The sequence below is a fragment of the Lepisma saccharinum genome, chromosome 13, assembly GCF_977018435.1.
Source record: "Lepisma saccharinum chromosome 13, izLepSacc3.1, whole genome shotgun sequence".
In the NCBI taxonomy this organism is placed as follows: domain Eukaryota; kingdom Metazoa; phylum Arthropoda; class Insecta; order Zygentoma; family Lepismatidae; genus Lepisma; species Lepisma saccharinum.
Genome location: NC_139241.1, coordinates 24423387 through 24448382, shown reverse-complemented (window position 1 = coordinate 24448382; position 24996 = coordinate 24423387). Strand labels below are relative to the sequence as shown.

The 24996-nt window shown below is 35.8% G+C and overlaps 1 protein-coding gene across 1 annotated transcript in view; it reads right to left on the bottom strand.

Moving 5' to 3' along the window:
• The window catches only part of LOC145996903 (phospholipid scramblase 2-like), an 80311-nt gene that overhangs the window by 44771 nt on the left and 10544 nt on the right, over positions 1-24996 (bottom strand). Inside the window, exons 3-4 of the mRNA XM_083133468.1 lie at positions 7463-7507; positions 2349-2387 (exon numbers count right to left, since the gene is read on the bottom strand). Coding sequence (XP_082989594.1) covers positions 2349-2387; positions 7463-7507 — 84 coding nt within the window. The remainder of the gene's footprint in view (positions 1-2348; positions 2388-7462; positions 7508-24996) is intronic.

Below are 24996 nucleotides of genomic sequence, written 5' to 3'. Positions count from 1 at the left end.
ATGAATAAAATTAGTAGAGTCCACTCCAAAGCAGAATAGTTGACATAATTATTTGTCAAATAATTAGGTTGTGCCTGAGGTACTTTAACAGACAACGTCTGCTACAGACACAATGTAATATTATAAATACAATAAAATAAATATTAAAAAAATTAAGAGATTTTCAATTGTATTTATTTCACTGTAGGTTTTTTCTACTTGTCATTTTCTTGAACTTATATTCATAGGGTGCCGCCTGATAACACCGACAACTTTTACAGTGTGTACAGGACATCAACACAAGCAACTTTTCTCAGTCACTATTTGCTCGTCTAATTCTTCTTTCGATGTATGGCATCTTCTGTCCATAATGTATGTATTCCCATTGATAGCTTCGCAGTTGCAAATGTCATTTATTTCTATACTGCCGTTTAAAATTCTGAGAGCAATGGAAACGATATCATGCAAACAGCCAGGGTTAAAACTTAACTTTCTCTTTATAAAATGGATATCATAACACACGCCTATGTTGCTTATCATATTTGATGCGTTTGCGTAGAGAAATGATTCATAAGATTTGAAATTGATATTTACACTCCATAAGATGCTTAGTGTAACCCGTCTCACACTACAAATTTGATCGCTTTCTAACCGAAATAATAATTCTGAAACACTATCACATTTTCATCGTGTTTGATAATAATTTGAGCCAGTAAGCTGTCCTACATCTTTCACTAGCCGACCTACATGGTGGGATGGTTACATAACAGACTACGAAGCCAGGCATTCCAGGTTCGAGCCTGGGCATGAGTGTTCTTTGTGAGCAGAGGCGAAACCACAAATTTTAATCTGTAGATGGAGGTCAAGTACCAGGACAAATGTGCCAATAATAATAATAGTAATATAGTGGTGGTAGTGGTAGTAATAATAGTAGCATTAAAAGATATTATCGTCGTAAATCATGCAGGGGGCAGAAGTTGGTGCTAAAGCATTTGTGTTTGAACAAATTATTTCAAATATTTTTTCAACACGTTCAATTTCATATTAGCTAATAATGGAAAACAAGCACACAAACTGTATTTTTGAAAGACAGAATATGCATGAAGAACATTATTCTTTTTGTACATTTTACACATATGCAACATAGAGCGACGTAAAATAAGAAATACATATGCAACATGTTAACGCTAAATTGTGTTTGCGTACGTATTCAAAGTTTCTTTAAAATATATATGTTATATTATTTAAATACATTACATGATCAATTCATCCACCAAATTGTCTCTCAAATGTTCATGCATTTAAGCAGCAACAATCTGAAGTATATATTATATATCTGGCCTTACTTCTTTCTCGGGTAATTTAAAATGCATTACAGAAAAGAATCATTGGGATCGAGGCGAGCAGGAAAATCTTTAGATCCAAATATTTGCAAACTGAAAACAATATTGATTTAATAGAACGCAGATAATTCCACGGGGTGCCATGGCATTTTCTTTAACATTTCTTTTTCATTTAGATCGTTTTGTCCCGCAGGGCTGACTCCTCCCCCTCCCCCCAGCTATGGCTCTGAACTTACACTATAAGAATAGCAGATATTGAAATTGCGAGCGAAGCGAGCAAGAAAATTTTACGAAATGTACTTTTATTTGTATAAAATTTGAAATCGAGGGGGCAATTGCCCCTCTGTGCCCCCTGAAAGTGCCTTTAGCCGTCTGGAAGAAAAATGCAAGAAACACTAGAAAACTAATTCCATCTTGAGTATCCATTTGTCCTGCTATTCTTAGATTCTGCTAGTCATGTTACTTTGCTTCAATGTTTCCCCCCCCCCTAGATTGGACTTCAGTCCAATGGCTCTGCCCCCCGCCCCTCTGTAGTTGCAGCACTGTTTGTGAGTGTCTCTTCATCAATTTCACGTCATCACTCATTGTGACGATTAGCTAGATGTGGCAGAAAAGCAACGCTAAGTTCTAACTGTTCTAGATACTGAAAATTGCGAAAACATTTCCCGAAGTCTGAATCTGGAAGAGAATTTTTTTCCCCATCCTGATAGGACATTATACAGAATCCCACACACCTTCATAAATCACAAAATCAATAAATGTCTTTGTTATGTTACTAAAGTATACAGTATATGATTGTAAAGATTAGTGAGAATTCCAGGTAGGAACATGTTCTGAATTTTTCACAGGGGGGGCAAAGCAGGCTTTCAGGGGGGGCACTTGCCCCCCCTGCCCCCCTCTAGCTACGGGCCTGAGTATCCCCCTTGGCCCCAACACATAATAGTTTTGAAATTATCAGGTAGTATAATTTATTCAATTAGAAACAAAAGTCTTTTCATTTTGCTGGACAATTTCTTCCATACATACTTGTTGCTATTGGTGCATTTCTTTGGTCTGAGAGGTAACCTGAAAGAAAAAAATATATTTGAGAATGAATTCCAATTAATACATGTATAACGTGTAGTTGTTTATGTACATGGACAGTACTTTCTTTAATTAAACATGGACATTTGTCATATTCTACCAATTATTTTTTACCCCTCTCTCAGTTGAATAGTGCCTTATAGAAAGTGTAAACCCCTTGGAATCAAGTAAGTTGTGCAGTTACCAATTCTTTCCCTTCTTAAATCAAAATGATTAATCCTTCTACCAAACTTTATTGTTTTTTATGCAATAGTAATTCATATCTTATTCAAAAATGTCACTACCTTGTTAGGTGACAGCTTGCCACCTCACAGACTGTTTTCTTTCAAAATACAAATATTTTTTTCCAGAAAAATAATGAATCTCACGTTATGGAACATTCAACCTGCAAAACTCCCACTAGCAACTACTTTTGTGTCCCATTTTTGGCAAAGTGGGTAGTCCTGCCTCACTTGGCAGACAAATAATCTGGTAGCTAATCACAGTTAATCAGAGAGAAATAGTGCTCAAGGAGTGTCTCACAAAACAATAGATTATTCAACTGGTTTTGGTCAGTTAGTTGAAGGAGACAGTGTGTTCAAGGAGTGTATCGAAGTGTGCAGTTGGTGACAAGCTGCAGAAGAGGAGAGAAGTGTGCCGCACAGTCGAATCCTGGCTGATTTAACAGACACTCGCTTGAGTTGGTCAGATGAGCAAGTCGTATGTCAGACAGGAGTACAGCACAATTTGGCTGATGCCGCAGGTAATGGGGATCGACCCTACTGATACATGAATAGAATCAGTATCTCCCTGCAGGTCAACATAAATACTATCAGATATTGAGCAAGAAACAAATAGTGCCCTTCACCTCAAGTACACATATAAAAGACACTTCTGGACTGTAATGATGCCATTTGAAATCAATGTTATTGTTACAATCCAGAAGTGTCTATGACTGTACATAGCTTGTAATCGTTAAAGCGTATGTGTATATGTATACACACATACATAAGAGCTCCAGATTTTGCTCCCCATTTGCTGTAAGGTTTGGTGGTGTTGATTTTTAGACAACTAAGTTGTCAGCATCAGTGCGAATTACTGTATGCTGACAGTCTTGTCAGTCAGTGTGGACTGGCCACATTGTAACCTCCAAGGTGGAATGGCTACATCTTGTGACTTGGTTGCTTACAAACTATATGAAGCTTGTAAGCTCCTTTATAAATTTACTGGTGTTAACCAGCTATCTGGTTTAGAAATTTACGTCATAGGGTGTAAGAATGCTTTTCTTCAATAATTCACAGTAGCGGTCTGTTCCCATCAATTTCCTTGGGAACTCTACTGTAGCTAGCTACAAAATTTGTAGCTGTAGTTGTAGTAGCGCTACATTTTGAAAATTGTAGCTGTAGGAAAGCTACAAAATTCCTGTAGTTGTAGCGATAATTTTGCTACAGCTACATTTCTTCTCAGCATTTTGAGGTAAATTTTGAATGTGGCAACAGCATTAAAAAAATCCACAATAACAGTTACTCTTGCAGAAGGTTCATGAAAACAATGTCTTATTACATGGAAATATGGATAATTTAGATTATAAATATCTTGATATCGCAGATTATAGATATCCATGTAATTAATTTAATTACTATCTGAATAATTCTAATATCCAGATAACTAACTGACATACATGTGAATATATTTCAGCTAACAGATACATTTTTTGAGCTACATCGCTATTTTGAGGAGAAACATGCCTTGTTTGCGACACCCCTGGGGGGAAAAAATGCCTCGTTGTACCACTTCCAGAACAAAGACTGTCGATATCAAAATATCATTAAATATTGTGTAATACAACACTTGCAGTGCCCATTTTCCACTACAACGATAAAGCAATAGTGCCAGCAAACAATGCTCAGTGTTAACAGCTCTGATCATTGTCGGTATATAGGATCTCACCAGAAAGAAATTATTGTTACAAGAACATAAGACATACACTTTCTAAAATTACAATAATTTTCATCATAATGTTTGTTCACAAATTTTAAAATTACAATATGTTTACAATACTAGGGTTTACACATCAGTTTTCTCAATATATTTTATGATATTGTAAAAAGTAAGTATGAATTATTGACTTTCCTGCAGAAAATACCATTTTCTTTAGTTAATATAAAGAATGAGGAAGAATGATGAATGATTAACAGTTTGGGGACTGAAGGAGCAGGAGGATCCCATCCTCCCAACTAGACACCTTTCCTAGTTTTTGTTTTGAGTCCACTTTATGTACAGATAAGCTAATTGAGACTGGATCCAAACCACTATGTGACTCTGCCAGGTATCGAACCTAGGGTTCTTTGATTACAAGTTGACAAAATTTTCACTGTGTCTACAGGGAAGCTTTCACAGCAACAAGAAAACTTTCGTAAGTATCTAAGGTTTGAGCAAACATCCTCACCTGAACTAACATTCTGTTTCAGGACTAAGAAGATCAAATTGATAAATATCACATTTTTATGATATGCACCATTTGCACAACACATTACCATTAATTTTGATACATATGATAAATTCCAATCAATTTTTAAAAAGTAGTCAGTGACAGAAATATTTTTGATATGACTTAATGAGAACATGTATCTCATTTCATTAATCTTCCACGTAGGCAGCAGGAATATTTAATAAGAAAAATTATTACAAAGCAGAGTTTACCCTCCAACTATTGCTCCTTCTTCCATTAACTCAGTATTTAAATCTGCACAGATGGTAAAACTTCCCACACGTTGTCCCTCCATAGGCATAGTAAAATTGACTCTCAGAGAGCAGATGACAAAACAGCCACGGACCAGTGACATATCAACATGGTGGATCATGTTTTGAGTTCCCCACAGGCTTTGCAACTTTGGATGTCTAAGTCTTTTACCCTAATAGAACAGACAGAAACGCAAAACTTGCAGGGGTCATGTTTTTATGGTGTAGTTTTTAAAATTGTTGTACATAAACTTTAAGTGGAAATGTCAGTTGTAGAAGAATTATTTTATCTTAACCCTTAACCACAGTCGTGAATATTTTGGGCACTAACACAGTCGTACGGTCCACAGGACCTCTTGAAAAAAATGGAATATAAATATATCAAAACATATTTTAAATGATGTGAATTTAATCATGTCTTATGCTTTGTTATTCACTGAACACAATTACGTAGTTTTGAGAGCGAAACATTATTTTTTAACTTCCATCAAAAAAATATTTTGTTTATATTGTGAGTTTAAGCAAAACAAATACATCAATCCAAATTATCTCTTAACTGAGTATTTACACACAGCTGATCAATGTGAATTGAGTCCTTAGTTATTGCTTAACATTCATTCTTCAAAACCACGGGTCCCTCTATTCAGTATGTGCCACAAATAAAAATCTGCAATTCTCTTGTCTATTGATCGTAATAAATCATCGATGATTTTAACCCTCAAACACAGTCGTGATGTCCGGGGGACCGCAGTATATAAATAGAACACCACAGAAGCAGATAATGCAACCTTTCCCTTCACGCTTTCACAGCACACTGAAGTTGAGGAAGATACTGAAAGAGAGGTAGCCTCAAAGTCAAATCTACTGGCGGGGTAACAAGCAAAAGGAACACTCCAGTCCGTGGGACTGTAGTTGAGGGTTAATGATGGATATCAATCAAAATTATCTAGATATTCAGAAAATCTAGTTATAGATCATATTCACGACAATTATTATCCTCGAAAGTCAGTGAGATATAATTTTGTTCAAAATACTGCCTTCAAATCAGTCTATTAAAAAAAATATATATTTATTCTGAAGATGAATATTTTGATATGTAAACATAAATAAACCTACCAAATTTTATTTGTGTGCAGTTGTAATCATTAATTTGGGAACACGTGATTTGTAATACTCATATATCAAATTTGAATTAATATGCCACTTACATAGGTATATTATTCTCAAACACTATAGTAAAATTAAGTAATTGAAGTGACACTACTATCAAAATTATCAAATGATGAGATCATGATAATAAATAACAATCTATTTTTCAGTAAGGGTGGCCGCGGTGGCTCAGTCGGTAACGCGTCTGACTACCATGCTCAAGGTCCCGGGTTCGATCCCCGGCCGGTTCAAATCCGGGAACTTTTCTAACGGTGGAAGCGGCCCCGGTGCCCACCCAGCGTCGAGTAACATGGGTACCTGGGGGAAACCCTGGGGGCTAAAAGCGGTCAGGGGCGTGATGCTGATCACATCACTCCCACTCACGACCGGATCAAGAAAGTGTGGGGCGTTACCCCCACACCCCCTATACGCCTTCATGGCGTGGTGCTATGCACAGGGGAGCACTTTACTTTTTTTATTTTTTTATTTTTCAGTAAGTACAACTACCATATTAGGGCCTTCTTTTGAATATCCATGTGGTTGTTTTAAGTTGTTTATGCAGAAGTAGCTCAAAAGTAGCAAAGTAGAGTGTAGCTGACAGGAGTAACATAGCAAGCTACTTTTTGGTAAATGTAGATGTAGCTGTAGCGAAGCTACATTTTTAGAAGAGTAGCTGTATCTGTAGCCAAGCTACTTTTAAAATGTAGTGTTCTGATCACTGTTAAAAGATACGCAACTCTAAGTTTGTTGCTTCTATCATGAAAACTCGGACACATATTTACACAATGTTTTCTGCATTATGAAGCCTCATTTATTGTGATATTGATGTTATGCAACATTGTTGAATACAATTATACTCAATCAAATATTTCAAAAATAAATTACTCCATGGTGGAGTGATTATCACAGCTCCCATAGAACCAAGAGTCCCAGGTTTGAATCACAACCTGGGCATGGGTGTTTTTTGTGAGTGTCCCTTCATCAATTTCATCATCATCCTCATCTTCATGATTAGCCAAAAGTGGCAGATAAGTGAAGTAAAATAAACCAATCAATCAGGAATACGTGACTGAATAATTAGCAATGTTTAGTGTACACACTCAGTTTCAGGTCCCGCTCACATCACTCTAAGCCAGACCTTCTGCTTGTGCACATATAATAAAGCAAAAGTGTATTATTCCTCCTACCTGTAGGTCTGCCTTGCAATAGAATTGACTGATTCTCATTGTAACCTGCAAAGAAGGGGCTCAAGATGATTATCATGTATGTGAAATGATGTTAATGCTGATAAAGCATGCATGCCATGTTCAATAATTCTGCTTTTCCTCATTAACTAGGGATATTAGGGTATTGGTAGAGTATTAAATTACTATTCAGATAGAAAAGAATCATTTTTAAAACTGGATGTGGTATATATGTATCCATTGGCAGTGACAGATGAATGTCTTCATGTAAAGGGGTAGTTTTACCTTTTAATCACCCAACACCTTTTACATCTAATATTAATAATTAATAATCAACTTATCATTAATGGGTCATACTCTCCTTCCTTGAGATGTATAAAACTAGCAGTATGTTGCAAGTCGTGAATATATGATGCACACATTCACACACAAATATGAGGGCTTTGAGGACATGTAGACTCACTGCACAAACCGTTTAATACACCCTTACAGCTAGCTAGTAAAGTTTCTCTCTGACTGTATATGAAAGAAGGGACGTCGAGAAAAATATCTCCAGTCCTTAGTAATCTATATCCTTTGTCAGGTTTGTGTCTCCCGGGACAAAGCATCAACTCCTGAAATTCCGGTCAGTGTATGGGACTGGTGGCCCATGAGGAAATTGGGGAGCTATGAATGAGTAGCGTAACCCAGTTATGAAAACTTGGGTCACAAATGAAATAATACACAAAAAGAATTACCTCAAAGATATTTATCACAAAATGTGCATAACTAAAGAAAACAAACTTTGTGAGTCATATAGAATAAAGAAAAATGAATATAAAAAACTAATAAGATATGAAAAATCCAAACACCTCAAAGATAATATCAAAAATAATAGTAATACATCAAAGGCAATTTGGTTGATTGATTGATTTGTTGTTTTAAGCCCACTTTATGCACAGTAAGGCTAATCGGGACTGGACCTACTGTTTAAAGTGGGATCTGAACCACTTGTGCCTCCACCGGGTATCGAACCTGGGACTCCTTGATTACAAGGCAACAACGCTACCACTGCACCATCGGGAGACCCTAAAGGCAATTTGGAATATCATAAATGAGCAAAGAGGCAAAAAACCCAATAAGCATAATGAAAATACCACATTATTTGAAAATGAAGTAGAAATAACTAACCCTAAACACATTGCGGATACATTCAATACGTATTTCTCAAACTCCTATGTAAACTGTCCCATTGACCCCAAAAGTGCCCAAACAACTAAAATTGAATCAAATACTGTACTGAACTCCATTTATTTAGATGAAATAACCTTAAATGGACTAGAAACCATGATAAAAAAATTAAATAATAAGAAATCAGCAGGTCCAGATGGTTGGTCAAATCATCTAATTAAAAATTGTTCTCAATACATTACATTACCACTACAGTATGCTATAAATGACTCTATCAATAGTGGAATTTTCCAAAAAGTACTGAAGAAAAGTATAATCAAACCAATTCTCAAAAAAGGAATTGGGACAGAAATAAAAAACTATGGACCAATAACAATAACATCATCTTTCTCAAAACTGTTAGAGAAAATCATGTGTAATAAAATATATGAATTCTGTGCCAAATATAACATTATTAGTCCACTACAACATGGTTTCCAAAAGGGTTAATGACTAGTACAACCACTTCTCAATTTATTGAGATAATTATAGATGCATTAGAAGATAATGAGATACCCTGTGCTATTTTCCTGGATCTGTCCAAAGCCTTTGACTGCTTAGACCACTCTATACTCAAGCAAAAAATATACAATCTTGGCATTAGAGGAAATACATAAAACTGATAAAATATTTTCTCACGGATAGACCACAGTACACCCAGATACTACATACTGAAAACTCCGTGGTTCACAAAATTATATCTGACACTGAATATGCAAAAACAGGAGTCCCTCAAGGCTCCATACCAACGACTTACTCACCCCAGAAAATACAAACATTTTAACATACGCAGATGACACAACCATAACATGCAGTGCAAATACACAAGAACAATTAGAAAGACAAACCTACATATCAGTAAATATAACAACTCAACACTTCAATTCATATAACTTGAATGTTAACTATCAAAAAACAATGTATATGGCTTTCAATCCTGGAAATAAACCCAATTTTGATAATATAAACTTACAAATAGATGATAATCAAATCAATTACGAAAATCCAGTTAAATTGTTAGGTTTAGTTATTGATGACAAATTAAGATGGACATATCATATTGACCATGTATGCAAAAAAGTAGGGAGAAACTTATATCTCCTAAAACTCCTAACACAATATCACGTGTCTGAAATAAACACAAATCTATAATATGGACTTCTATATCCATACCTAGAATATTGCATAATAGCATGGGGAGGAGCTGCGCAGGAATACACTCAAAGGTTGCTTACTCTACAGAAAAGAGCAATACGGTATATGTTCAAAATACCAATTATTTATTTATTTATTATTTATTAACGCCTTGTTTTAAATGGCGGAGTTAAGGCTGCACAAAGTCTTTCCTTCCACTCAACCATACACATAAAATTATACATTATTATATTATACACAAAGTACATTAAGTCATTTCACATAAGTCCACACACACACATTATACTCATACACACAAGTCTTAACACCCTGAATATAACACACAAAATACAAAATATAGAATACACAAAATACTATATTGGAATGCAAAATTTAAAATTATATAGAAGTAATTACAAAGTATTTTAAGAATTAATGCACTTGCTTATGCCCTTTAGTCTGCTTGACAGGGGAAGATCTAATGAGAATTCTGAAGATAGTGGCAAACACGTCTGCTAAAGGAAGCGACGGAGCTTACTGTTCTAGTGCTTTCTGGCAACTGATTCCATAGTCTTACAGCCGATACAGAGAAAGAGTTGGAGAAGAAGTTTGATCTGTGGACAGGGATAGAGAGAACTGAGGAGCTGCGTGATCTGGTGTCGCGATCGTGAAATTCGTGAAGAAATTGGAAGCGAGAGAGGATATAGGAAGGTGACTTGAGGTTGAGAACTTTGTAAAGTAAAATCAGTGTGTGTAGCGTTCGTCGAAACTCATGTAGAGAATTATTTAGAGAAAATAAAATTATGACCATATATTCCCTATATATTTACAAAGTAATTGAATATGTACTAAAACACCGTAAATTATATAAAAATTCCATCAGCACAACACACGTCAAAACGAGAACTTCCACATGCAAGCACACAGACTTGTTCTCTCAGACAAATCACCTCATGTTGCAGGAATAAAATACCATAACAAACTTCCCACACACATCAAACAAATTACAGAAACTCACAAGAAACTGAAAGCAATTAAACAGTATTTAACAGATATACCTCTATATAATCTCAATGAATTTCAATAGTTAAACTGGATTAGTAAATTGAAGCATTTAAATTCTTTTGATATTGTATGTCTCCTATTTTTGAATTTTCTCTTTTACAAGTTTAGTATGTGACACTTATAACTGTTTATGTTTAACCCATATGATTTATTTGTATTTTTGTGTTTGCATTTTGTTCTTTTCATTGTAATCCTACTCTTTTGTAATATTTAGTATTGTATGATGTTTTCCACACCCATGGATATGGGTCTACGGAAATAAATAATTTATTATTATTATTATTATTATTATTATTACAACAATGACAAGGGTTCATCATGCATGCTGACCACACATCACCCCGTAACTGCTAACTACGTGCTCATCTCTTGTGAGGCATGTGTGAGTGAGGCTGGTATTCAGTAGGTAGGCCTTGGTCCTCAAGGGCTGTTGGTTATGTTATATTAAAGTTAATTTTGGTGCCCTGAACGTTTGGCACCTGCACCCACAGTTTTCAGTGCCCATGGCATGTGCCCCATGCTCCACCGCAGATATGACCTGCCATGTGTGTCATAAAATGTCACAATGATTACAACTTTTGCAAAAATCTCAGAGGATGCTGATTGCCCCTACACTCCCTTCAATCTACACATGCAGCAAGCCTGTAAGATTGGTCCTTTGGCTAAAATTCTTTTGATCATCCACTTATTTCGACACCCAAAACCCACCTACCTATGGCTTTTCTATAGTGATGGCACAAACAAAAAGTAAGTGAGAATGTAGAGATGGTGGGAATATTTTCTGAAATGGACAGTTAAAGAAGGTTAAGCAAAAAGTAACCTTAATATATTTTTTTATTCACATAATATGTACAATAGGACAAAACACTCCATCACTTTTCAACATAGTCTCCATCACATTCAATACATTTGTGCCAACCTTTTACAAAGGCCTGAATTCCATGAGAAAAATTTATTCTGACTGACTGCATAACCAATCATGCACCAGATCTTTCACCTCATCGTTAATGTGGAAGTTCATGTCACTTATTACATGAGCTAGGTCCAGCAAATATGTAGGATGTGGTAGACACTCCAAATGAAGTTCTGTAATTTTTATGCTGTTAAATGAGCTGTGTGCGGCCTCACATTATCTTGCTGCAACAGCACACCAGAACTGAGCAAACTACAACATTTTGACCTGGCTGCAGGTTTTATGTGGGTCTCAATAAGATCACAATATGACTCGCTTTTAATTTTGAGTCATCTGTTCATATAATGTTCAAGGGTTGAACCTTTACATTCCCAGAAGAACGTGAGCATTATTTTCCAGGTAGACACAGCAGTATGGAATTTCTTTGGTTTTGGCGATGATGAATGCAGCCACTTCTTGCTGGCTTGCTTGGTCTCTGGCTTGAAGTAATGGAACCAGCATTCATCACCATTGACTATATGCTTGAAGAAACCACCTCCAAATGGGCTCTAATTATAAATAAACTTACAAATATAAATTAAATATCAAAACACGATTATAACTTATATATAACTTCATAACGTCGTAGCAGTGTTCCTACAGTTTGGGGGTAACTTGTTTTGGTACAGTCATGTTCAAAAAATTTGTCGCATGGATTTTTTCTAAGTCCAACGTCTTACGAAATTATGTTGGTAGCTCTGAAACAAGGAAGTGTTGTGAAATATACGATCCTCCAATCAGAGTGAAGTTCGATTCAGAGGAACAGGAGGCGTGACTCACGGTCTTGTCCACAGGAAGTTCAACCAATGCAGCATTTCCAAATATGAGATAACGTCCCCATTGGTTAAATATTGTTTCAATAATGCGAATCGGCAGAAAGATTGCGCAAAAGTTTACTTTGTCGTTTTAATTGCCTTTAATCATTTCAAATTAGTATTAAATTGACCCAATTATAGTTCACGAGCTTAATATAATGTATTCATGTATGTGTTTGATAATCATATATCACTCATTAGAACAATTTTCACATTGTTTTCACTACGTGAGATGACATTTCATTTACATTTACGATAAAATAGTGGTTTGGGTGTAATAACAGTTTTCATTAATTAATTTAGAGATGCATTTTTATTTGTTGAGTTAATGATTAGGTTAATTCGTTATTTCTCGCGAAAAGAGGGAACCACAGCTGAAAGAAAATACACAACTTGTATTATTGAGGTCAAGAGTTCGTTTTAACATCACGTTTTGCACACATAGGCTAATCACGACTCGGGATGCATTTAAATTGGAATCTGAAACATTATGCGACCTGACTGGAACTCGGAAAAGGACACACTGATTACAAGACGTCGATACATTACCACTTGGTCTGACGAACGCCAATAATAATGAGGGGTTGTGGGAGTGGGAGAGGGGTGACGGAAAGTAGAAAATAAATAGTATTTTTGGGGGTATTTAATGTTATATTTATACACATACAAACTTAAGAAAATATTTATGTTGATACATGTGTGTGGGGGGTGGGGAAGGGGAAAAAGAGAGGGACAGAAATAAATTTGGAGAGATGGGACGAAGAGGTGATTGTGGAAAATGTTTTATTTGACGTTCAGTAATAAAAACAATCAAATCAATGATGATCATCTTATAAATACCATATTTAATGTAAATTTGTTTTAAAAATGGGGGCGGGGAGCTGTTTGTTTTACGTTCAGTGCAGGATAACAAGTGGAGACACATAGTGGTTCGTATCTCACTTTAAACTGTAGGTCCAGGCCCCATTAGCCTATCTGTGTATAACGTGGATTTAGAATTCAGTAGAAAATAACGTCGATCTAGTATTTTGGATTTTAGATGCGTTGAGACCACTAAAATTTCCAATTCTCATAATAAGAAACCTGTCCTCATATTACCATTTTGAAAGAGAGAGAGAGTTAATTGTATAATCTTTCGTTGTTAGTTTCAAAGAAGACTAATTCAAATAGTAACAATGGGAACGAATAAAGTTTACGAAAAGTTTTTGCCACCTACGACCATTAGACTGACAAGCCAGCGCGATAACCACTACCCCACGAGTTCGTTCCTTTTTATGGAATGATGATGAGTTAAGACCAATTCATTCAATATGCATTAGAAATATAATCCCCACGCGCCTCTTTATAAACAACACACCCAAACGCTCCTTTGTAGCAAATGAAATAAAGGTGGTATGAATGTCACAAAACATTTAAGCAAAATCTACTATATTTACAACGCAATCGTTTTACATGGAGAGGCTACAGCTTCGAGAATTGAGGTTGTGGTTTGACTGTAATTGTAGGATACCTCATGAGTATCGATAAGCCAAGGCTCTAGTGTGCACTAGATTGGTCCATTTGTAGTGACGTGCTCAGGAATTTGTAAAGAGGTATGTGAATATAAAAATGTGTTAATGCTTATTTTTTTAAGCAGTGAACTCATAATTTAATATCTCTCTGTCCATCTCATTATCTCACTTAGGAACTAATTAGTATTGCAGGAGTCATACTGATAATAAATCTCATGTGACAATGACGAGAAATTAGATTTACGGAAGGAATAGTTTTCATATTTTAAAACCTAGAAGGGCCATGGGCTATCTCCCGACTGTCAGTCTCCCTTCCACAATCCTACCTAGAGGTGTGGAGATCTTCAACTGGCAACGAAGTGACGTTGGTCAACACGTCGAACCCTCAGCCGTTATAGAAAATATCTGAAACCAGGTTACACCAGTCACTCGTAGCTCCCCAGTTTCCTCACGATGGTGGGTTGCCACCGGTCCTATACAGATAACAGGCTGAGAACCAAGGACGACTCGAATCCATGCCGTCCCGCTGCAGTCGGAGTCCAAAGCACAGAGTCTTAGACCGCACCGTTACGGAGGAGGAGAGTTTTCATATTTTATTTCTTATAAATGTCGACAATACATTAAATATATTACGCACCAAAAATTAGTGTAAAAAAATAGCCGGTTCTATAAGAGATTCGAACCTTCGATCTTCACTCAACTAGGCTGCTATTTTTAACAATTTCCCATTTTCTCACTCAATAACCTTCTTTGAACGTTTGTCTTAAGAGTCGTTAGCAACCTTGAAACCTTATTAACCTATCTGCTGTCTATCACAAATGTATTTTACTATCTGGAGTAGATTTTGATGTCTGCAATTTAGACTTTGACTTTCGTGGTAAGTAATTCTCTACTGTCTACTATAATAAATCAATCAAAGTCTACATATCTCATATTTTGTAAATACGAAATGTCATTGTTAAATGTTACAAACTATTTCTTATTCCACAGTTAGTTCCAGATTTAGCCACAGCATTCTGGAAACAAGCGTGAAACGTGTTTCCCACACTTCCAAGGTCAGTTGAACCCTTATCAGTTGTATTGGATGCCTGTGAACATGTTACTTCATACGTCATGGTACTGTGGTGGATTTCTTCCCCTTCCTCTTTTACCTTGAAATCCCCAACTGGGCACGACGAATCAATCACAGAAAAGCAGACTGTCTAGTAAATCGCATGCCATGTATTATTTCGAGCTCCTAGGTTTTGGAAAGTGAAATAAAAAAAAAGTATGTAACATTAATTCATAATGGTTGACTTCTTTTGGTATTATTTCATGACTCTTTTCTACTTACTCCAATTAAACTTTTGTCTACTGTTTTCAGTAGATCAATAGGTGTTTTGAAACATCTACTGTGTTCAGATTTTCAAAAAAATATAAATACAAAAAAATAATAAGGGGGTATGAAATTAATATTTACAGCCAAAATATTAAACTTAACATATTATACACTATACTGAATAAATTAATTTCACTTGCAGTTTCTCTACTGTACTGGTTTCAGTAGATCAATAGGTGTTTTGAAACATCTAGGTTAAGATTTTTTAAAATTTTAATTACAATTTGTGTGCCTGAATACTTAGGGTATTTTGCATCCATCACGCTATACGGGGTTCTGCCCCTTATTATGACAAAAATAAAAGCGTGTCTGAAAACTAAAATATCCTTACCTGGGTTAAGGTAAGGTAATATCGCTGAGCCTGTAAAGCGACAGACAGTCAGCACAAACAAGGACAACACACACACAGTCCTACAAAGATTATACTAACAGTAGGTCCAGTCACCAGAGCCTCGTTAGTCTGCAAAATGCAGTTCAGGGTGTACTGCATGGAAGTGAGGTTGGTTTAAATTTTAAATAGATATAAAGACAAATTGTTAGTGAGGAGGAATAAAAAGTTACATTTACAGCTATCATGCTGAGCTAAACACACTACAAGGGTGTAAGGGATGACCTTCCACGAAGTACACCCAATTGTTGCTTCCACGTAGTACACCCGGGACTTCAGTTTGCAGACGAACGAGGTTCTGGCGACTGGCCCCATGGCCAGTATAATTTTCTTTGTTGTCCTGTGTTTGGTCCTTGTGGGTGCTGAGTGCCTCTTTACAGCCTCAGCTTTTAACCGAATTCAGAATATTTTAATATTTTAGTTACAACACGACGTTACAGTTATGTTATTTTAGTTCTGGTAACGGGCTGGACCCCGTATAAAGTGACAGGTGCAAAATAGCCTAAGTGCTGACGCACCCAAAATTTTGAATTCAAATTCAAATTCAAACACACTATCACCGAACCACTTTACCATCATAAAAAAAAAGTGAAGTTTTTTTTCTCGGAAATTACTGCCTAGTGCACGCTGGAACCTTGCCATACGAATATCTACCCTACCACTACAAGAAACCACGTCACAACCTCAATTTTCGAAGCTGTAGCCTCTCCATGTAAAACGATTGCATTGTAAATATAGTAGATTTTGCTTAAATGTTTTGTGACATTCATACCACCTTTATTTCATTTGCTACAAAGGAGCGTTTGGGTGTGTTGTTTATAAAGAGGCGCGTGGGGATTATATTTCTAATGCATATTGAATGAATTGGTCTTAACTCATCATTATTCCATAAAAAGAAACGAACTCGTGGGGTAGTGGTTATCGCGCTGGGTTGTCAGTCTAATGGTCGTAGGTTCAAATCCCCACGGTGGCAAAAACTTTTCGTAAACTTTATTCGTTCCCATTGTTACTATTTGAATTAGTCTTCTTTGAAACTAACAACGAAAGATTATACAATTAACTCTCTCTCTCTTTCAAAATGGTAATATGAGGACAGGTTTCTTATTATGAGAATTGGAAATTTTAGTGGTCTCAACGCATCTAAAATCCAAAATACTAGATCGACGTTATTTTCTACTGAATTCTAAATCCACGTTATACACAGATAGGCTAATGGGGCCTGGACCTACAGTTTAAAGTGAGATACGAACCACTATGTGTCTCCACTTGTTATCCTGCACTGAACGTAAAACAACCAGCTCCCCGCCCCCATTTTTAAAACAAATTTACATTAAATATGGTATTTATAAGATAATCATCATTGATTTGATTGTTTTTATTACTGAACGTCAAATAAAACATTTTCCACAATCACCTCTTCGTCCCATCTCTCCAAATTTATTTCTGTCCCTCTCTTTTTCCCCTTCCCCACCCCCCACACACACATGTATCAACATAAATATTTTCTTAAGTTTGTATGTGTATAAATATAACATTAAATACCCCCAAAAATACTATTTATTTTCTACTTTCCGTCACCCCTCTCCCACTCCCACAACCCCTCATTATTATTGGCGTTCGTCAGACCAAGTGGTAATGTATCGACGTCTTGTAATCAGTGTGTCCTTTTCCGAGTTCCAGTCAGGTCGCATAATGTTTCAGATTCCAATTTAAATGTATCCCGAGTCGTGATTAGCCTATGTGTGCAAAACGTGATGTTAAAACGAACTCTTGACCTCAATAATACAAGTTGTGTATTTTCTTTCAGCTGTGGTTCCCTCTTTTCGCGAGAAATAACGAATTAACCTAATCATTAACTCAACAAATAAAAATGCATCTCTAAATTAATTAATGAAAACTGTTATTACACCCAAACCACTATTTTATCGTAAATGTAAATGAAATGTCATCTCACGTAGTGAAAACAATGTGAAAATTGTTCTAATGAGTGATATATGATTGTCAAACACATACATGAATACATTATATTAAGCTCGTGAACTATAATTGGGTCAATTTAATACTAATTTGAAACGATTAAAGGCAATTAAAACGACAAAGTAAACTTTTGCGCAATCTTTCTGCCGATTCGCATTATTGAAACAATATTTAACCAATGGGGACGTTATCTCATATTTGGAAATGCTGCATTGGTTGAACTTCTTGTAGACAAGACCGTGAGTCACGCCTCCTGTTCCTCTGAATCGAACTTCACTCTGATTGGAGGATCGTATATTTCACAACACTTCCTTGTTTCAGAGCTACCAACATAATTTCGTAAGACGTTGGACTTAGAAAAAATCCATGCGACAGATTTTTTGAACATGACTGTACCATCTAGTGAAGACATTGTGGTACTGCAGCACGTTGTGAATGATATGGGGTGCACAGCCATGACTAATGTGCAACTCTACAGCCACCTTGTCCATTGCTGCCTACTGATTTTCTTGGATGATTCGACCAACTGAAGCAATAATATCTGGCACAGTCACAGTGTGAGGTTGACTGGAGTAAGCTGCATGAATCAGAGTTGACACTCCACTTTTAAACTGTCTGTGCCACTCATACGTGCTAAAGCAACTGCCCCATTACTGTTCCATACTGCCTCTTCATTCTCCAATGAATGTCTGTTGGTTTTGTACCCTCAATATACAAAAAATGGATAACAGCCTGCTGCTCTTCTGTGGTGCGTCTCTCCAAGGGGTTGGCCATCTTAGTGTGGTCCCTGATGCCACAATTCCCATCTGACTGTGCATGCTGATACTTACAACAGAAGAGTATTGATCTGCCATTTGTATGTGATGTACAACTGTCTGCTACAATATTACGATTGTTTATTTATATTAAAGTTACTTTTTGACTCTGCCTCGTACATTCTTAACTTGACTACAGTTATGTAAGAAAATATGTAATCCAGAAAAAAATTGTTTTTACTTTATTGAAACCAGAAAGGTAAAATGTTGTAAATGAGACAACATAAAATTAAGGTTCTATTGTTTTGTTTTGCTCCTTAAGACATTGACTACACACCAGCATTTTCTATCATCTATGTATACAACTACAGAGCAAAAAATCATGGTTGCCAATTACGTTTATTTCTTCTGCACAAAAGTGGCAAACTGGTTATTATACCGCATTTAGGCAAGGGCAAACCTGTGGAGTTTGAGGACTTACAGACAGAATGTTTGAAGCGCCTTTATCATGCACAATCCTAAATGGGATATGCAATGTAATGGATGGATTTTTTGAGCCAGCACATCCAATATGTAGCACTGACATAATTATAATACAAAATATAAAATAATGATATCAAGAATATCCTCAAGCCATTATTTATTTAAACCCATAATAAGCAGATCATTGCCTGTCGAATAGTTAGGTGAAAGATGACTAAAGGTTGGAAACCTTGGAACACTGACACAGGGCTACAGAATAAATAAAAAGTGGCACAAATTTTGACCTCCACCTTAAATGCTACAAGTACTAAATTAATAGTGAAGTGAAGATACAAATTGAAGAAATTCAAATCACATTTAATCTATTTAATACAGAGGGGTTTTTTTCTGATAGAGTGGAGGGATTCTTTGATCTTATTAAGAAAGTTTGGAGATGAATAAACAATGGTAGGTTTATAGGTGGAGAACTTTGATGATGTAAAACTTCAGTCAGGTAACAATGGGGGTTCACAAACAACGTCATTCTATAGAAATGTACCTTTCATAAGGTATTTTTTTAAAATAAAATAAAATATTAATAAAAATCTTCTTTGTAACTGATCAGTGGTGGTTTATTCATGATGATTTGTTTGGACTTTTAATAACTCTACTTCTTTTCCATGTATCTGTGTTTCTGTTTCTGTCTGAGCAAACAGATTAGTGTGGATCAGAGTGCAAAATGAAAGGAATATTGAAATTCAAATTCAATTTGCCTTCCAGTCAAGAGTCTATGCAAGACACTGATGGGGCTGCAGGCCTCAATTTAAAGGACAAAAACATTACATAAAAATAGTATTATACCTTAGAATATTGCATATTGAAAAGTTAAAAATTAATAACTCGTATATTTTCTAGAACAACGATTATGCTTAAATTAATCACTAAATTTACACAATTTCAGGAAGTATACATATTTTTTACTAATTAGTCTGTTATTAACCGTCATGATTTGTCTCAACCCAGTGTGTAACTTTCTTTTGTGGTTTTCTCTAGTTCTGCATAGCTACATGGGTGAATGGTTGATAAATAATCTAGTTGCTGTAAGGTCCGGTCCATCTTCAAGCCCCAACATGGGCAAGGATGTAAATATACTTTACTAATTTCATTTAAACATTATTCATTCTCATAATTGCGATTATCCAAAGATAGATATATTATTCCCTCTTGTACTTTAAACAGCATTATTAAGAGAATCTTCCACCTTTGTCCATTAGATACAATCACAACTTTTCCTGTCTTCTAGAGTGTGAAATCTGGTTCCATTTCTGCACTAATAATTATAATGTGTGATTATCACTATCAAAGACTTTAGATAGGTCTAAGTAAATCACATCCAGCTGACAGTTTGCTGATATTCTCTATCTTAATTCAATGATTAAAAATTTCATTGCAACCAGTTATTTTTTGGATTTCCATTAAAATAACTTTCTTCCAGAATTTGAGAAAGAAGCCAATATTTAAGGATTCATTGAAGATTGAAATCGAAACAGGTTTAAATATATCATGGTGTCTTTAAGTTATAGAAACCTGAATTACTTCCAGGTTTTATCTTTCTAAATGCATCAATAATGTATTTTTCACTAACAACAGGTGGAAGTATAGGATTCTGATAGCAATCCAAAACTTGGAAATCAATGTAATGTGCTTTAGAAAGTTATTCTCAAAATAACTCACAAGTTCATTAAATTTCCTTATCATCCTGCAATATTTTATTGTTGGGTCTGTAAAGAAAATATAGTTGCAGTTTTTCCTCAGCAGTTAAACCCTGCATAAATATTCCTGGTTATGGTTATATTCTATGTCAGACGAATGGAGTTTATTTCAACCAGACCATCTTCTCTTCCTCAAACTTTTATTATTTTTGTTTTAAGCCTTTTATCTGATGCCATTTTCCTTTTATGGGATGAAAATCTGGTCCCATATCTGATTCACTTTCAACAATGAATTCGTCTTTATCCTGATAAAATCATGTTCTAACAGTTTGTAACATGGTTCTTGCCAAAAATATGTTAACTAAATAACATGGATAGGTTATAAGCATAGATGGCCTGTACTCACAGCATCAGAAATTAGGACAAGTAGTAAACTACCTGAAACCACAGATATCTTGCAATATCTAGACATGTAACGTTGGCAACTTGGAATTTGTTTTGATTGAATTTTCACTCATGTTAGTATTCTAAGTTTAAAAAGGAGTAAAATTTCAATTTTCTTCCAAAATGTCTTTTTAACTTTTATTTCTGAAGTATGCCTATAATGTAAGACAGAAAAATACAATTTGAATTTTTGTAAAAATATCTCAGTTTTTTCACATTTACTATGTTTACTGCTTCTTCTATAATATTTCTACAATAAGTAGATAAGCAGAGATAACAATTTCAACATATTTCCACATTTCTGCTTGCTTCAATATCACATGAGATATTCACTGTTGAAAACTGGAATTTTAGAAAGATAAGATAAGACCTTACTGCAAGCAATGATAAATCAATGATACTTCCACAAACAGAAATAAAACGTACACTCAAACATTTTCTGGAGATAAACATACCCTTTAATTCTTGTGTGATTCAAAGTTTTCTAGTTTCATTTTAATGTTGCATTTGCTAATGATTTGTGTTGCTGTAAAGTACATTTTTAAGGATTTAAATAGGAATGTAAAATAATTTAATTCATAATAACATTCTGCTGGATAATGCACTTCTGCAGAAGTGCAACAATTGTCAATTGCCCGTATACAGTATATTTCTGTTTATTTTATTTCATGTAATTGGAGACCATGCATTGTAACTCTTTCACTTATGGCATAGGGATTATCATGCTGGAGAAAGAATATTTGAACTAGTGACAGTGCCAGAAGGGGAGACGGGAGAGGGGGCGATTGCCATCCATCCACCAAAAATCTGTCCAGCCAAAGATCCAACTTGGACAAACCCATACTTTTCGCCTCCTAAATGGGAGAGGTTCGAAGTGCAAAAAGTGGCGATGCTGCATGCCTGATTTTTGCTATCGTAAATGACACCTTCTGCTGTCAATATGCACCCTTTGCTCATAGTTCAGGGGGAGAAAGAGAATAGGAGATCTATTTGTTTGCTACCTGTTGGTGACTATTAGGCTTAGCTGCACCTTGGTCTTGTTGGGGATGCATTTACCACCTGTTTTGCTGTTAGGCATAAGTTTGGAAAAGCCAAATAACTCAAGAATTTCCTCTCTTCATGGCAACTAGATCAAAACCTAATGGTTCAAGGGTTCATGTAACCCTCCCTGTCTTTGGATGGAAATGACAAAAATAGAATTTGAAGTTAGTATTTCGGTTGGACAGGGAATAGTCTGCCCCACAAATAAGAAAATTTGTATAAATAAATTACACTTAGCCTAAATATTCATTTTCTTATATTGCCTTTAGGTGTATGCCAAATGTGATGGCTCTGCATTGGAAACTTCTGCCTCCCCCTTCACCTCCCTACTCACTTTTCCCCCTGGTGCCATTGCTGATTTGAAGATAGTGGGGGGGGGGGGGTTTCAAATATCTGGGAAGCATAATTGGAAGAAGCAGAACAATGGATCAGAAGGGAAAGAGAAGAAATCCAGTCCTGGATATTCATAGGATCTCCATCTCTAGATATCCATTGGATATCCATGGGATATCCAGTCCTCAATATCCATCTTCGATCTTGGACATACATAGTATCTCCAATTCTAGATATTCATGGGATCTTTAATGCTGGATATACAAATTAAAGAACTTTACTAATTTTGTGACCATGTGAACTGCAACAAATTTATAGCTACTGAGCTAGAAATTATTATGGTTGCAAGATATTTTACAGAGCTTGCATGTGGTCAAAAGTCAAAACTCTCATCTTTGATGCAATTAGTCCTAAGGCTTCCAAATGTTTGCATATGTGTGTGTCTGTGTGTAAGATATAAATGAAGTCCTTTACAAATTGGTTTGAAATGTCTATAAATTAAATAATGCTTCAAATGGTTTTATTAGGTATTAGATTGTATTTGTATTTTCTCTTGGCACTTGACATAACTCAGGCTGGAGTTTCCTGTTGTCAGCTTACAATTTCTGTATCTGCTGGATGAAATCATTTTGTGTACTAACCTCACAAGATAGCTTTTTGACAAGGTCTTACAGAGTGGAGCTCTTCTTCACTCGAGTCACATATCTGCATACTGCTAAGACCATTTTCCCCCATTGAGTTCCTTATCTTCCTTTATCTCAGCCTCCAAGCTGTTTCTTTTACTCTTCTTATGCTTCGTTCCTGCCTCTGGCTGCGCCTACACAGAAGTCAAGCCTTCCTAGGTCTTTCTCTTCTTCTACCACTTCTCTATTTCCACTGTTCCAACCCTGTCATCTTCTTCTCATGCTTTCCATCACCTAATCTTTTCACCTATAACTTGTTCTTCACTTTGGGCTTTCCCAGGTTCTTGTGCTCTCACTGGTAGTTCTTCTCTCATCATTTTCTTTGCATGTCTATGCTGACCTGCTCTTTATTACCCTTACTCTCTGTTGAATCTTCTCACTCCTTATTTGTTCATACTATACTATACTTCTTAGCAGTGCCAGCACAAGACTGCCACTAAATGACACTCAAAAATTTGAGTAGGCCAGATCTTCAAATAATAATGTATTCTGATATTCATATTGTTATTACAAGAATTCAAGAAAGGAATATCACTATTATGTTTGTTATTATCTGTACCCTTTCATTGATTTTTATCACGAAATTTGTTCATTCAGCAAGTGAGGTACCCTGTTCTTGGGTGGGTCATTATAGTGCACCCTTGGCACAATCTTTAATCCTTAGTGATTTCATTTCCACTGCCTGCGTTATATTTCTGTCTCTCTTCTTCCTTGTTCAAGCATCTGATCCATATGTAATTTCAGGTATGTAGTAAAGCCGCCATGGGGTAACTTGGGGCCCTATGTGAACTATATATATGAGGTCCTTATATTTTGCAAAGTGGAAGAAAAAGAGACAATTTCTATTTGTAGAAATTTATAACAATGCTATGCCTTCTGGTGACGTTTCCCAGTTATGAGTTAAGGCTGCTTCACAGACTTTTAGTCCAGACATAATTAATAATTTTTTGAGAGATATTCAATGCTTATGTCATTTTTTTTAAATAACACACAGACATATACCATATATCATATACATATACCATATACACACATATGTCTGGATTCATTTCGGCCACTATTAGTGTTGCACACAAGGCTAACTTTGGTCGTCATGTTGTTCAATCTCACATACAGTGATAACAGGCTAAAGTCAAAATTTGTTTGTCAGCTTTAAGCTCAGATTGGCTAACCTGGACTGTCCTATAGTTCATAGCGGGATCTAATCCATTACTTAATGTGCCTGTGTGAGGAACTCAATACGTTAAATAGTATTAATAATTTTAACTACTTACGTGAGTGAGTATGGAGTCTTATTGGACAACGTTCCGGAGGTCAAACTGCCTCCTTCATCAGATTCGTGGATGTTTCTAGGCACAGAGCATAGTGCCACGTAAAAGAAGTGTTGAATGAGGATTCGGTTAAGGGTTGAGGTTAAAAACATTTACAAAAACTCTGCCATACTCCGACTTAAAACCTCAGCATGTTAAAAACTTTGTAAAAACAATCGAAACATATGTTAAAAACACTAAAAAGAAAAAAGATCCCAGGTGGCCGTTACGAGCCCACGCTGGTTGTGAGGTCTACACTAGTGAGCAGCTCCCACCTCAACCCAAAGATGAAAGCTACCTCCCCTCCTATAAACCGTCCCTCCTTTATCTCTTATGTCATCAATCTAAAGTGAATTCTCATTCTTCTT